The sequence below is a fragment of the Bacillus rossius genome, chromosome 7 (genome assembly GCF_032445375.1).
Source record: "Bacillus rossius redtenbacheri isolate Brsri chromosome 7, Brsri_v3, whole genome shotgun sequence".
NCBI lineage: Eukaryota > Metazoa > Arthropoda > Insecta > Phasmatodea > Bacillidae > Bacillus > Bacillus rossius.
In genome coordinates, this window is record NC_086335.1 from 6,007,368 (window position 1) to 6,024,059 (window position 16,692).

A 16,692-nucleotide genomic window follows, 5' to 3' on the forward strand; every position below is an offset into this window, starting at 1 on the left:
ATATTTTGTAGGGTTTTGTTGGTTTCGATTGTAAATTTTTGGTAGGGTGGTCCTTCTTTAATTTTGGGTAAATTTGAAAGAAATAGTGCCTATTGTAGCCGTTACGATGGTCTGACTTCCCAAAAATTTTATATAGTTTTTTTGTTTCATTGTTTATAGATCTCAAACCATCATTATATATGTATACTAGCTGAATTACCTGGCGTTGCCCGGGCTAAATCACCCTTGGGATATGATTTTTGGAAAATCTCGCTTTTAGTTGATGGCTATGTAATTATAAGGAACATTACTGCATGGTTTCAAGTGTGTAGGAAATATACTTCTAAAAATATTGAAATATTGTTCTTCATGGCCCCGCAAAATTTTAACATACACGAAGAATGCATCAACAATGAAATAGCAGTTATGGAGATGAAGGAAGCATCAACAATGCAACATCCGTTGCCATGGAGATTTTCGAAAAAAATGGGAATATTGATCTTTAACGCCCCCGCAACCCTCCATGGGAACTGATTTTCGTAAAACATTTTCTTAGCGGACGTCTAAGTAGCTAAAGAAATAAACGTGGCTAATTTCAAGTCTGTATGTCTAATAGTTCCTGAGAATATCTCATATTTAATACAAACTCTACCACGCCTTTTAACCCCTTTAGGGATGGAATTTAAAAAAAAAACTCCTTAGTGCATTTCTAAGGGTACTCAAGAAATATTTCTTCCAAATTTCCAAACTCTTTAAGTCCTCCAGTTTAGGCTGTGCGTTGTCTGCCAGTAAGTCAGTTTTATTATGTAGACTTTACAAAGCTGACAAGGCTAACAGTCATCCAGGGAACTTTAAAATCACCGGATGTCTCAGTAAACTTAGCAGTTAACATACCTGCCCTGAAGGAAAGATTACTTGGATTGTCAGCAGGGAGTAATAGACTTTCCTTTGTATTTAACACTAGCTGCAGTACCCAGCGTTGCCCGCGCTGAACACAGGGTGAAGGGGAACTGTTTAGAGATCAGATGTAGTTAGTAATTGTCTTCTTAATTTGAATGTCAAGTGTGCAAAATAATTTATATTACTTTCAGATCCCAACAGACGTTGTTCTTCCAGTTTATAGTTATTTACCTGGTCTGTATGTAATCTAGACTCTATAAAGCAATATAGAAAAAAAAACTGAAAAATAAGGGATTACTAACATTGAAAAGATTCCATTATCTAGCTAATGCTCGGCATGCGTTGCAATGTCTCATTCAGTTTTGTTTTGTAATATGTTTGAAGTAGTTACACATATACAAATAATCTATCAATGTCTCTAAATATATATTTATCTCTATCTACATCTATAGTCCTATACATCTATGTATCTCTCTATCTGTATTTATCTCTTTATATCTACATATATACCTCACACTATCTCTATGTATTCTATATGAGGGTACTGATTGCTTCGTTGTTAATATCACACGGGTGTTTTTTACTTGTATGGGAAAATTAGGAATGATAAGGCATCTAGTGCGTGGCAACAATGTTAATAGGCAATAGGAAATAAACTTCTATGCGCCTGCGGCATTGTCAACACACACTTCGTACGTGTACTGCATGTTGTATCTAACCCCCTCCAACGCATTTGATTCTAAATTGGACTTTTAGTAAGGATCCCTAATGTTATTGATAATATAATATAGCCTATAGCCTTCCTCGATAAATGTACTATCCAACACTGAAAGAATTTTTCAAATCGGACCAGTGGTTCCTAAGATTAGCGCGTTCAAACAAACAAACAAACAAACAAACTCTTCAGCTTTATAATACAGTAAGTCCTCGGTTTACGTCGGGGTTACGTTCCTGAAAACCGCGACGTAAATAGAAACGACGCAAAATGAGCCATGTTTCATGCCACTGGCCGGCCACGGCCCAAGGTCGGTCGGAAGCGCTGGCATACAGACGTGACAACGGGCAATTTTATCAGCAAATGACAACCGACAGCGTGGGAAACAAGTCCAACTAGTACTTCTCAGCTTTATAGAATGGTTATTTAACCAGCTGCTTTATTACCTTTATTGATTGAAATATAAAAACAGATATATAGTACATACTGTACGTAATATAAACGCATAATGCATTCAAAGTGTAAGGATACAAAGTGGTTTAGCGCTACACAGATTTTACTTTGAGTCATTCGCGGGAGAAAACAACTCGTCTTTGTAGCACTGACAGATGACATATTCAGTAAACTACTCTTAATTTTGTCCGCGTTTGATCGAATTGTACGAACTGTGGTAGGTGGCAGACCTAACACATTACTAATCTCAACAGCCCTCTCGCCCGAATCGAAACGTCTCAAAACTTCCATTTTCGTGGCTAATGAAACATGTGTTCTGTTCTTATTTTTTGAAATTACGTTTGAAGATAAATTTAGTCGTTTGGAAGACATCTTATGAAGAAAAAAATCATAAATTGCAGTGAGCTGATACTGTAGGCCTACTACAAACGAATTAATCACGATAAAGTTAACAACGGCACGTTTAAAACTCCGGCCAACTCAATGATATCATAGCGACTGAAGTGCCAAGGAGTTGAACGAAAAGGGGTAGGAGAAAATGCTGTGTCGTTGCGGGAAGTAGATAACACTTCTACGTGCGAGATACGTGGGTGGCCGAGCGGGCGGGCTGGTAGTATTGCATCACCGCGCGGAGAGCAGCGGAGAGCAGGAAGCGTCCCTCATGATGTATGATAAGATAAGGCGGTGAACGTATAGCTTACGCTACATAGCATAAATTAACTACCGAAGGAAACAAAGAATTATATACGGTGTTTTGGTTAAAATAAAGATTTACGGTCATTGTAAACGACGTTATTGTGAATCGGCAACAACTTAAATTGAAACATGAGTACTCAAACATTAGCGACGTTAATCCGAAACGACGTAAATCGGTACGACGTAAATAGAGGACTTACTGTATTAGTATAGATATATGTACACATATATATACATACCTACACACACATACATACTGTAAAAATTGTGTGTGTTGCATCCCAGATAGAAATTTAAATGGTAATAATTAATTCTTACAGGCTTTTTATGGGACAAAACAACATACATAAATTGTATAGTTTAATGTCTTTAGTTTTCTGCAACTATATTTCATAGGGCTTTGTGATGTAATAATGATTATATTAATTTTTTACATTCTATTTGTTAGTTTAGTTGAAGCTTTAAATTTTCAAGGTTAGTTTGGCACTTTATGAGGTACTAAGTGAAAAGTAGGTTAGGTTAGGCCACGTGCAATGTTCTTAAAGATCTTATAATGTTTTTCACCAATAAAATAGCTTACATATTTGTTTTAAACATCTGAAACTCCAACAAAATAAATGCAGGATTACAGATAGTCATAGGATATAAAATTCTTCATTTAGATTAAGGGATTTTATTGTAAGCTGTAGTAAAATTGTTCTTCTGCCATTTGAGATTGATAAATAACAAGTATAAAAAAATAGTAACTTTTTTCTTGAACAATTCCCCATACAGAATAATAGATAACCGTTATTTACTATTCGAAAATAGGACGGAAGTAAAATTAAACCATCACTTAGTAAGAACTTAGTTAAAAAATTGGTTGTCTGTAAAGTCGGTTTACGGATGATAGTTTAACGTGACAACATCATACTCATAACAAAACATTGATGAAATGATTGATCCAGAAGAAAAGGAAATATCATTTTCGGCCTGAGACTGAGCCGTAATAGGTTTTTGCAACCAAACCATTTAAGCATTAAAAATATTATATTCTTTGAGGAAGAATTTTTTTTTTAATTTTTCTATCTTTTGTATGATAAAATCTACCTCTGCATACTTTTATGAATAAAATTGAATCAATTTATTGAATTATTACTATTTTGTATGGATACAAAGGAGTGAAATGAAATGTACAATTTAATTAATAAATTTACTTTTATTTGCATTCATCAATTCAAATATATTTATTACTTTTGAAATGTTGCGTGCGACATATTTATTTTTACAAGTACAAAAAAAAATTCCTAGCTGCAGAGGTTCGAACCGATAACCTTTGGATTAGAAGTCATCCACGCTGACCACACAACCACGAGTCCATTTTGAGAATAATTGTTTCAGATGGTCTAAATTATTAATATTCCACGCACAATATGTGTTTGAATTTCTTTTAACTAGCATATTCTCTGTTGGACTCGAAATATTTACATGCTCGTGGGCTCATAACTATAATACGGTGTGTGATTGATGTTATACTCCCGTGGCGCGGTGCACAACAATAAGAACCAGTTCGCCGCCACGTGCCGGCCGAGTTCTCTGTACCGTCCGCAACATACCAGAGAGATGCCACGCATGTAGTGGGACATCCGTAGTGGGACAATTTTGTGCGTGCAGCCAGCGTTCATCGATTTATTAGATGTTGTCACGTCAAAATATTTATTGTTTACGAAGTAATATTATTAATTTATTTATTTAATTTTGTAGCATGCCCACTGACAGTTGTAAGAGTATCACTTCCCCACTCGTTGGCAGCGTAGCAGCCAAGGCTACCGTGTATGGCCAACATACGAGTAGGGGAGTCACATACTTTCAGTCATAACAGATAAGGACAAATATATACAGACATATAGAACATCGAAAATACTAACAAAACTGCACAGTAATTACAAAAACAACTAAATTACATTAATTGCACAATTAAGATGATAACTGTATTAAGTCATAAAAGTAATAATTAGGGAACAAAATGTTCAAAAATATCCACAAATAAAAAGTGATAAGATATTGATTTAGGTATCAAAAAAAGAAATTGAATTAAGAAAATATAAATTAATTACCTAGCTCATTCAGGTTAAATTTATTGTAATTAGTGATGAGGTGGTAGATGAGATAATTATTTGTGTAAAGAATTAAGAGTTGAGGACTGTAAATTGTTGAATTTTAAGACTGATATTTTCTAGGAGATACTTACATTTGAATTTATATTTGTAGCAGTTAAGAACAAAGAGTGAATCTAAAATAACTCTACGATCTGCAGGGGAAGTTAAAGTTGGTTGAGAAAATTTATTTTGGGTAGTTAATTCTGTTATTTAAGTTTGTATACTTTCTCATTAGTGTGAGTCAATAAATTTATTATTTTACAAATAATTGTACATTATTCTAATTTCAATCTAATCAGGTACAAGTAAAGTGTTAAAATGGCGTCTGAATATGGAATAAGTTGTGATGTAATTGATAAGGGCTAGGGTCCTCCGAGAATCGGAGTATAGAAAATCCGACATGCTTATGAAAAAATAGTTTAGAAGCTAGTAAAACACCAAGATCTTTTATCAAAAAGGTTTTGGAAGTCGAGGTGTTTTCTAATTTGTAATTAAAACTTATTGGAAGGTATTTCCTTGTAAAGGAAATTAATTTGGTTTTATTCTTGTTAAGAGTTACTAAATTTGTTCGAGCACCAGTTAATTTATGTCATGTTTTAATAATAGAGGGGAAGATATAATTTATAAATTTTCAGATCTGCAAAGTGGTTCCTCTGATGTATTTAAGAATGTTAACAATATCATTGATAAAAATACTAAAGAGCAGACGAGATAAAGAAGCACCTTGAGAGACACCAAAGAATGCATGAAGCATAGAGGAATTGTGATTTTTTTATAGTGACAAAAAAAATTATTTTGGTCAGATAACTAGAGAACCAATTTACATAATAGGTGCAAAGACCAAAGTTAGATAATTTATTTAAAAGAAGAGAATGATTGACTGTGTCAAAGGTCTTAGCTGTATGAAAATTGAGCATTCAACTGTAATTGTAATTTTATTTCCATGCACGCACAATAGCAGCAGCACTTGTGTAGCGTTAAATGCAATGCGATGAAGTAATACTGTGACGAATCAACCAAACAATATTTTGCTTTTTTTCTTAAGAGCAATTTGCTTTCTTAATGGCTTATTTATTTCCTACATCCCCCGAGTGTTCAGCTTACGTTTATATTCCTCTATCCCTTATGTCAGCAGCAGCTCTGCAGAGTGACGCTAGTAGCTCTCAGGGCTAGTTTACCTCGTGCTACTAGGATGCGCTAGTGGCAGATCATGGCACACACGTCGTAAACAACAGTGTCGGGAATTACGTTTACAGGTTAAATAATCTTACTAATAACATTTATAATATGATTTTTAAAACTTATTAGAGTCAAATACATTTCCTATATTAATAACATTATTATTTAGTAACTCATAAATGTTTTTAGAGCCTTATACGAATGTTATGCCCAATCCTTATGTAAACAATGTGTTCTGTGAAATTTTTATATTTAATTTTAGTTTGTTTAGTCTTAAATTGTGTATCAATAGTTATTTCAGTGTACTTAAAATGTATTTAGATTTATATTAGTTCTGTATATTGAATTTAACAGGAGTCGTGCCTTGATTAAAATTGTCATAAGCACACTTAGCCTACATGATTGGAGGAAAACAAATTATTTTGATAACATACACTCTTATGGAAGAAACCTATTTGATTTAGCGATGTTTTGATTAGTGCTTTGTTCTCGTGGAACAAATTAGGGCAATGTTTCGAGGGGCTGGTGTACACAGGCTGCCCAAAACTCAAGCTGTGCTGGTATTCCACACCTGTGTGCCAAGTCTCATGTTTTTTTTACTAAAGTTTGTTAAGGCAGTCCTTGCATTTATTCTTCAGTTGAACGTGCATTTTGTTTCAGGTGAAGTTCCTTGCCGCTTCTGCAACACAAGCTTCGCCAGCATCTCCTGTCCGTCCAACTTCATCCACTTCTCCTGCTCAGTCCTTCAACCTTTGAATTGTGTTTTTATCTTGTTTGTCATGACCTACTGATTGGGAGCACGGGGACTAACCTCTGGGCGTGTGGAAGTACCAGCGCTCAGCGTCAGGCACGCTCTGGTGGCGTCACACACGCCGGTCTACAGTCACTCGTGCACAGGGAACACAACTACTGTATTTAAGTTTAATACACACCACAGCATAACAAGCCTCTTGTACTCAACTAACGGCACTAATAGTTTACGGCAGTCCAGCCACCTTGTGGGTGAACATTACGCTCTCATTCGTTTCTGAACTCCAATAAGCAGATTGCTATTTAACTGATAAAACACTGGAGCCCCCAAGGTAAGCTCCGAAAAGGGCGAAAGCGACTATGAAGTAACAAGCGACGGGATGAATAGTTCAGTTAATGTATCAGATGAAGTTCTCGACGCGTGGCAGTGAGAAGAGACTGGGATGAGAGATGGCCGCCGAGGTAGCTGATCAGCGCGTCTGACACCAATTTGAAAAATCTGTTAGGTCTTCCAAATTCGTGCCATTAACAGTTTTTATATTAAAACAGGATTTTAATTTTCAGATTATAACACAGTTATCCAGCCTCAAAATCATGCAGTAAATTACGTATTAAAGGTACAACTCCATAAATGTTCATGCCCGTTGCTGTAGAGTTGTAACTTCAATATAATAAAATTATAGAATGTTTTTGGAATCCTGAAATACATGTACTCTTAGGGAATAAAAGAAAAAGGTTTGCGGTATTATTTAGTGTTTATTAACATAATGGGGCACTGGTTCTACCTCGTCCTCTAGCGGGAGTTGGTGATGGTTGTGGCGTGCTGTTCAAACAGTTCACTCACACATGGCGTGAGGAGGGAGGGAGTCAGTATCTTCTAACTAGTCTGTGTGTTATTTATACAGGCCACTGGTTAGCAGGAGTGTTTGTGTGTTGTACTCTTGCCGAGTCTCCGAATGTCAGTTGCTTGGAACCAATGATTGGTTGCCGTAGGCTGGACAGGAAGAGGGTGGGGAAATGGCAGTGTTGTAAACATTGTTAGAAAGGTGATATTTGTGCAAATGCAGAGAGCATCTAACTCTTTAGAAGTTGAGAGCCAAGAACATGAAAAATATAGGTAATGTTTCTAAGATAGATACAACCAGTATTTATTAACTGGTTGAGGGTTGCAGTTCTACTATTTATTTTCGTCACAGTTTAATGGCCTTACATATTAGTATTATCTACATTTGTACAGTATTAACTTCATTTTGAAGAGTATTTGATTTGTTGTGATGATTTGTATTTGTTATATTTAATTTAATTACTGTGTCTTAATACATTTCTGATATATTAAAAAAAAATACACTGTTTGAGAAAACCTTACTTTTGTAAATAAAAGTTGGAAGAATTTTTTTTTTTTAAATATTGTTGTACTTAAGATATCCAACAGTATTTACAACTACTATATGAACTGATGTTATGGATTTATACATGCAGTACACTTCAACTATACGTATAATATTCATTTCTTTGTAATATTTATACTGTAAATAAAAATACCTTTTACTCTTATACATATCAGTGGTTGTTACTTTGTTTTGTTACTTTCACAACTTAAACACTTGTTTGTTTGATAAAGGTATTCAGCTTTACAAATAAAATAACTATTTTGTCTGAATGCATTGGTCAAAAAATATTTCTTAGCATTTGAAAAGTTTTGCATGTTTCATCTGTGTATTTTTACGACAAATATAGACAGCAGATATTGTGTGCTAGTCATTATTCAGAGTAAACGTGTTTTTCCAGCTGATCTCGTACTAATAGTGAAGCAGTGGTTGTGACAGAATGCCTGTGTCGACACGTGCGATGGCTGGCTGGTCTCACCGCATGTGAGGCAGGGTGCTCTCTCCAGCATTTACTTTTCAATGAAAGCACATGAACAGTTGAAATTTTTTTGACCTCTGTATTAAAATTCAAAATACTACAGCGTAATTTTTCAAATGCAATGCCCTCTTTATTAAAAAAAACAGTTTGAGCGATTAAAATTTTAAGCTGAGCTTAAGAAAACTTAAGCGAAATTTAATAACGAATAGCATTTCACCAACTAGTTACCTAAGTTCAAGATAATTACCCAGAGATTTACTTTAAACGCCCAATTTCGGGTGTTTGACTTCTTAACCCAAAACTTAGCAGACACCAAAATAGCCGCACATTTGGACAGCTGATATTGACAATGAAAACAGTATGCATAAATAATCTCAAAATTTTAGGAAAGATGACATTGAATAATTACGATTGAGATAATAAAGATTTAAATGCTTGTAAACACTACATGTCAGGAAATGTTTTTGACATCCAACCAGCCTGGTGCAACAATGAACTGAGAAAAGGGAGGGGGGGGGGGAGATAAAGGCTTCTCACACTTATTATGTAATCATGCAGACATGGCCAGCCCCTGAGTTTAGGCATACGAGGAATGTCTCATGAAATGAAAACCTTTAAGCTAAGCTTGAAATCATGGGGTAACTAAGGTTTAACCTAGCTATGGTGATATTGGTCCTCAGCAGAATATTTCCTTATTGTGTATCCTGTTTATATCAAAGTTTTAAAATTAAAATTTACAAAATGAAATTTATTTTGGTTATAGTACAGTTTTGCATCACAAACACATTTAACTACGTGCCTCATACAAAGACAAGTCCATGACAGGATCATATGCTCTAAGTAAAGTTACACCACAATAGCATAAATTTAGACATACAATTTCTTACTAACCATCACAGAAATTTAACCACTTTAACAGTTAGCTGTCCAAACAACTTTCTAACACTGTCGGCATTGTCGTTCTCCTTGCTGTCTTGTCTCCAAAACTACCACGACCCCGAGTATACATGCCCTTCCCTCCTATTGCCCCTCAATTACTCAATCTTCTAGGAATACAGAACATTACAGATGATTACATTATCCACCATAGTCCGAACCATCAATATACGGACGAGGCTTCCACTCATACTCTTCTCTTTTACTAAGCTTGACATGCCCGGTTGGTACCCCTGAGTTCATGTGGTTATGTTGACACTTGACAGGAAAACGTTTACTCAAACTTCTACTCATATTTATGGTGTTTGCTGAATGTGATGTGATTTCTGCAGCACACAGCACTACCCTATCTAGGACTCGAAGACATTTTGTTTTCCCTACACCGGTTACAGGTAAGGTTAATTATAATTTTATCACATCCTTAAATGTTTTCGGCATAAATACATTAAAACAAGGCATAACGTGACCTTACACAAGGTCACATGTGTATGAATGTCATATGCTCCTCAAGATGATTGTCATAGTCGGTGGAGCGAGAATGCCCTTACTTGATGTGACAGGGTAGCCTCTACTCCTGTCCAAACACATCACCAGCAGTCATGGATAGCGCTAGAATATAGTCAAATCAAAATAGTGGTTTTGGTCTAAGTGCAGCTTCATCGGTACTCTGAATCTGCAAATGAGGTTGACTTGTACGTACGCCACAGCAGTGGCTTCCTGGTTAGGAATACACAAGTCTCTGGCCACTTAGTGAAATAATCATTGGCCACCAGTCCTGGGAAATTGCCCAGCAGTGTCAGTAGCTACGCTCTCAAACGAGGCTCTAACATTATAGGGCCTCATTGTTCCTCGACTAAGATACTGTGGCCTTTATCGAGAGTATTCCAGAAATACTAGACATCAAAATACTAGAAGTATTGAGAAGAAGAAAAAAAAAACCCGCTCAAAACTTTAACTGCAGCGGATAGGAAAACATGTAGGGTGCTTTGAACATAAAGTTACCACAATGTCCAAGTAATTTCTAGAATTTTCCTAAAGTTCCAGAATGTTCCAAAATAAATATTAACTTTGAAATCTACTGCGTCTGTATGCCGAGCCAAAAAGGATTTTTTTATTTGCGAAACAAGGCCAAGGTTTGTACCGGCAGAGTTGATTGGAAGGGCGGATTAGAAGGGAGGTTGTGCTGGGTGTGATCACTGAAAACCAGCTTCCTCGCCAGTCTCCCTACAGCTGGGAGGCAGAGAGTGTGCCTGTAGCATCTCATCACTTTTATGCACATGATTATATCGCTAGTTTTTCCAAACAGAGACACACGAACGGTATTGGAACGCTACAGCGGGTAGTTGAGCAGCACATCCTGCCGCGCCAGCTCCAGCAACATGGGGTCGTCGAAGAACTTGTTGATGGACACGTCCTCGCTCAGGCCCTTGCGCCGACGCGTCTTGATCATGAACTCCCGCGCCAGGTGCGTGGCGGGCTGCGGCTCCAGGGGGCGGATCACTATGCTCTTGTCCAGGGGGTCTCCCGGCACGATCTGCGCACACGGCACAGCTTCATCCAGCAGCACGACATTGCTCACCTTCAGTTGCTTGGCTTCTGGGTTGTAGCCGTGTCCTTGGCGAATAATTCACAGACGTTTCGGTCGACATTGCAGTCACCATCATCAGGGAGCAGTTACCTACTGATGTTCTCACCAGTTATCCTGCCTTTATATGGCAACTGCAATGTCGACCGAAACATAGGTGAATTATTCGATTCGCCAAGGACACGGCTACAACCCAGAAGCCGAGCTACTTCAGACAATTCTTGTGCTAGGAAAAAAAAAGCGAAACTGAATAATTACCATTGACAGATCTTGAAAACATTGATGGCACAAAGTGGCCCCCCACTGTAGGTTTATCGAAGTTTCTCAATGTCATCTCACTAAATGTTCAGTGTAAATATTTACAAAGAAATAATGTATAATTTTTTTATATATATCCTTATAATAAAGATTTTTTTTGTCTGAAAAAATTACTCGTATTACATGGTCTCCTAAAACATGAAAACATCAGTAAAAAAATTAATTAGTGAAAGCCAAAGATACCTGTGGGTTTAATACTCACATAAATTAAAACTTTTTAATGAGGGAAGTTCATGGGTGTTACTCTTCTTCACTAAAGATGGTACCAGTGGTTGTTACAGTTCAGGCTTGCAAAATAAATTTAAACACTTCAATCCTAAAATCAGACACACTAAATGACGAAAATATGTTGCTGTTGACAAAACATTCTTCAACTTGTTGGATTTTATTATATTTTACATTTGTAGACATTCAAAAAAATTGCACATCAAATTTACTCTTTAACTGTACATTTTCCTAGTACGTAGCAAGGCCTCGGCCAGCTAGTGGCCAGGAACTGAACAAAGAACAAGTTAAATAATATAGACAAGAAGCCCTTCATGAACACAAACCGGAGACTTCCAGCCCACGGCTGGCTTCCATGGGGCACTGTCAGTCCTATGTGGAAACCAGTTCGCCATTAAAACAAAAAAAAAATAATAAGGTAAGTAAAGTTGAGCAAATGCCACAAAACAGTACAATGGCACACCTCTTAGGTCATGAATCGGACTTCCTGAAAAAAATTCCTTCTGATTGGCTACACAACTTCTCTCTCTCTAAATAATGAAAAGTGGCGCGGCAGTACCTGCCAGTGGTGGAAGACGGACAGGCAGAAGGCCTGGCCCTGCGTGTGGGTGCGCAGGTCCGTCTCGAAGCCGAACGAGTCGATGGCCGGGATGAAGGCCTTGATGGTGTACAGGGGGGAGCCAGGCACCGGTGCGTCCTGCGTCACGTGGCCCCTGCGACACATCGCTCGCTCCAACACACAGTTCCAGCGCTTCTTTCAGCCTGACAACAATTTAAGCTCATGGTCTATAACAAAAAATTTTTTAACTGTATCTTGTAATGAGGAAATGTTATGCCCAAGGCTTGTATGTAAAAACACTGCTGCCCGTTAATATTTCTAAATTGTAATTTCATTTTAGGTTTTTAAAGCATTTTTATAAAAGTACTTTCAGCTTCAGCAAGTCTCACCTGCCTGAAAGATCCCCCCCCCCCCAGACATTCGCTGTTATGTTGCTAGTAATGTCCTATACCCTATACCTATACCATCGGCACACACGTTATACCTGATTCATCTTGTTTGAAATCTGACAAGGAAGCATTGTAGTTTATTCATGAATCTGTGTGTTGGATTTGTTTGCTGCAGTGCAAAGGTGCGTGACTGTTAGAGTTAATATTGTCTGGTAACTTCTCCTTTCCAAAATTATGTTCCAACACAACTTTTGGTCATAATTATTGAGAGCCTAGTTTTGCGTGCACTTTGATTGTTGCAGTTTCTGTTCAGTTGGTAGCACACTCAGTGACTGTTTTACCCTATTTTGCATGAGTGAGTGATTGAGTTAAATCTTTGTCTCGTGTGCCATTGCACTTGTGCAGTTTTAAATTGTAACATATACCTACCATGCTTAATCTAGTACTTTGCCTTGCCACTGGGTTAATGTTCTAGTCTTTGGAAGTATGTACTGTTTGCTTTCTGTGTGCACTTTGCCAGTTTAGTTTCAGTACGTCCGGCGCTGCAGTGTTTCAGCTTCATAGTTTGCCCCAGCGTGAGAGCGTGAGAGTATGAGATAACTCATAACAGTAGTGCCTTGTGTAACTTACACAAGCCCTGCGTTGTTCAAACTTGTACGGTAACTTTTCTGCATGACTGAAGTGCATTATTACTAAGGTTTGTAATGTTGCAAGACCCCTGCCCTCTTAGCTAAATATTTTTTCTTTTAAACAATTTTCATGAATGTAAACATTTCTTAAAATGTCTTGCTAAGAATATTTTACCGTTTTTATGTATTTTAGGGTTGATATTTGCACTTGCTGTGTGTTTTAAGAATGTACTTTGTATTTTAACAGACATTTTAAATCATTACTATTTTTTATGTAATTATTTACAAATAAGTCGTACTGGATTTTTGCCTGTTTTGGCCTAATTTTTTTTCTAAATAAGTTTAATTTTGTCAAGTAATTTGTACTATTATGATTGCTGTTACCTAACGTTCTAGAACAATGGACTTGGTGTGGGATGTATTAGAGAGAGACAGGTATATGAGACCAATAAGTGCGAGTGAGATAGAAACGGTGATTCCCCACCAAGAGAGAGACTGTAACAATATCTCGTTACTGCGTGGGTACTGGAGGAGAACTACTCTCCCACGGTGTTGGAGAGAGAAGGAGAAAGTGAATCCCCTGTTTCTATGTGTGGAAATGGTTTTCAGTGTATATTTTCTGTGTTCTGATTGGCTTGTAATTGTTAGTGTGAATGAAGAGTGTATGTGATTGGTCGGTGAGGTCATGTGACTTCTCCTTCCTGCGTGAAGAAGAAGGTGCCATGACTTCACCAATCGTCTGTCGATCGCTGCACCAGGAGGGCGTGTTCGGTGGCTTCTCACCAAATATGTAGGAATTTTGAGGAGGATAAATTTAGCGTCGGTAGCTAGAGCCATGCCGAAGATAGTAATTTAATCATTTGTTGTTTTTGGAACTCTTTGGGCATTTTTAATTAGAAATTGCTGCTACCGACGTCGGCGTTTGGCTCATGGCGAAATTCATTTTCGCTGGGTGCGGCCATGTTTGAGACCGCACTGATTTCGTGTACTTACAGTAAGATGTTACTGAAGGACTTAACCTAAGTTATTTTTCGTTAATTCTCATCGCCCGAGCTGCGAGCAATTCTCGACAGGCGGATGTACGAGTGGAATGAGAGAGAAAAATTTTGAAAGTGATTGGATTCATCTGTGCAACATTATATTTTGAAAATTAAACAAAAACTACAATTGGCGCTTAACATCTTTATTTTTGTATATAACGAACCATTATAGGTTGTGTAAAGAATGAAAAACTCATTAAAGTTTCACAGTAATTCTCTCCACCTTAAGAAGCCTAAATATTTACCTGGGTGCTGTGTCTGCATACTTGCAAAACGAGCTGTAAGTTTGTAAGCGAATCTTTTGCGCAAGCAGCAATATATAAGTTCTCGTACTAAGGTGCAACTGTGCCTTGTCCTGTTTCTCAACTCATGCTTTTAAACTCATCCTCTAATCAAAAACCTTTCACTCACTCTTATGTAAAAAAGCCCAAATATTTTGTGTACCTTTCTTGTGATTATCAGTTCAAAATTATTGTGTTTTTCAAATTGTGAATTGTGAATTTCACAATGTAACTCACTTATGTACTTATGTATCTACTAGCTGCAGTACCCGGCTTTGCCCGGGCTGAACACCGGGTGATATATGTCCGCGAGTTACAGCAAAATGGATAGCGATATGTCCAGTGTGTTGGACATTAAGAAATGACACATAATTACTGTTTGTGTATCTGTAACCTATGATTTTCTGTTTACCCATGGCGATCGGTTGAAAGGTTTAGAAGTTGATGCGCTACAGCGCCATCTAGCGGCGAGTTACAAAAAAAATGGATAGCATAAAAACCTTCTTCATGATAAAAACACTTCGATGTGCCAACTTTCATGGCGATCGGTCAAATGGTGTAAGAGTCTATCGACGTCATACATGCCAACATCCAATTATATATATTCTTATATTTCGAAATTTTGGGGCATTCACTTTTGCGGAAAAATGATGTTCAGGACCTCGAATGGTTTGAAACACTCCATCTCGAAAGAAATGATATTTGAAATTCCTGAAATTTTCAAGATTTTGGGGCTTTGTCCCCAGAGGGGGAGGGGTGATTTTGAGGACCCTGAATGGCAGGGAACACTAAAAATCGAAAGAATGATTTTTGAAATTTTCTAAATTTTGGGGCTTGGACCCCTGGGAAGGGGGGAGGGGGTTATGTTGAGGACCCCGAATGGCTCGTAAACACTCCAAATCAAAAGAGAATAGGTTTTCGAAATTTTGGGAAATTTTTTTATTATTGGGTCATTGACTCCTTGTGGGGGGAGGGTAGTTTGAGGACCCCGAATGGCTCGGAAACACTCCAAATAGTAAAAAAGTATACTTAAATTTAAGAAATTTTTGAAATTTTTCGTAATTTTGGGGTTTTTCACTCCCCTCCTCCCACAAAATTGGGTGGGAAGTCGACTTTGGGTAAAAGTTCCACCATGCCCCAGACACTTTAGTTCGTAATGACTTAATTTTAATACAATTTCCTCCAATTTTTTGAAATTTTGTGGCTTTCACTTTTGTGGAAGGGGAGGGGGTGGAGGTTCAGGACCTGGAATGTTTCGGAACACTCCATCTCGAAAGAAATGATATTTGAAATTCCTAAAATTATCGAAATTTAGAGCTTTTTCCCAGAGGGGGGCGGGGGATTTGAGGATCCTGAATGGCTCGAAAACACTTAAAATCGAAAGAGAAAGATTTTAAAAAAATTTTTTAACTTTCAAAATTTTGCGGCTTTAACCACCTGGGGGGAAGGGGGGGGACCCCGAATGGCACGGAAACACTCCAAATCGAAAGAGATATAAAGTAATATAAGAATGTAGGCATTTACTTTACTCCTATCTACCATAATAACAATATTGACAAATAGAAAAACTTATTACCTACCTATGAATAATGATTTTTTTCTGCAATTTAAATTGTAATATACAAAAACGGAATTGAAAATTGAAACAAATATGGCGACACTACAAACTGTCAAGATCTTTATATTTTTCTTACTCTCTACTTAGTTCCTTACAATAGAAAAACGTAACGTAATGGATTGAAAGCTATTGCTCGGCAGGCATAGAAGAATGACACTAACAGTTTGTATATGTATGACACACATTACATAAAATTAAGATATATTTTTTAACCCGTTTAAAGATTATTTTTTAGACAAAAGATAGCCTATGTCCATCCCCAGGATATATTCTATCTCCTTGCCAAATTTCATTACGATCCGTTCAGCCGTTCAGCCGGGAAAAGGTAACAAACAAACAAACAAACAAACAGACATACATACAGACATACAGACAGACAGACAGACAGACAGACAGACAGAGTTACTTTCGCATTTATAATATTACTATTGATCTG

The 16,692-nt window shown here is 37.2% G+C and overlaps 2 protein-coding genes across 3 annotated transcripts in view; one reads left to right on the top strand and one right to left on the bottom strand.

Moving 5' to 3' along the window:
• Positions 1–8,364, top strand: part of LOC134533654 (pyruvate dehydrogenase phosphatase regulatory subunit, mitochondrial) — a 194,173-nt gene extending 185,809 nt beyond the window's left edge. For both annotated transcript variants that reach the window (XM_063371192.1, XM_063371193.1), the window contains exon 16: positions 6,721–8,364. The gene's annotated coding sequence lies outside the window, so the exon portion shown is untranslated. The remainder of the gene's footprint in view (positions 1–6,720) is intronic.
• A 1,039-nt stretch (positions 8,365–9,403) lies between these two features.
• Positions 9,404–16,692, bottom strand: part of LOC134533653 (116 kDa U5 small nuclear ribonucleoprotein component) — a 130,090-nt gene continuing 122,801 nt past the window's right edge. Inside the window, exons 17-18 of the mRNA XM_063371190.1 lie at positions 12,300–12,453; positions 9,404–11,146 (exon numbers count right to left, since the gene is read on the bottom strand). Of these exons, the coding sequence (XP_063227260.1) occupies positions 10,943–11,146; positions 12,300–12,453 (358 nt within the window). The 3' untranslated portion in view covers positions 9,404–10,942. The remainder of the gene's footprint in view (positions 11,147–12,299; positions 12,454–16,692) is intronic.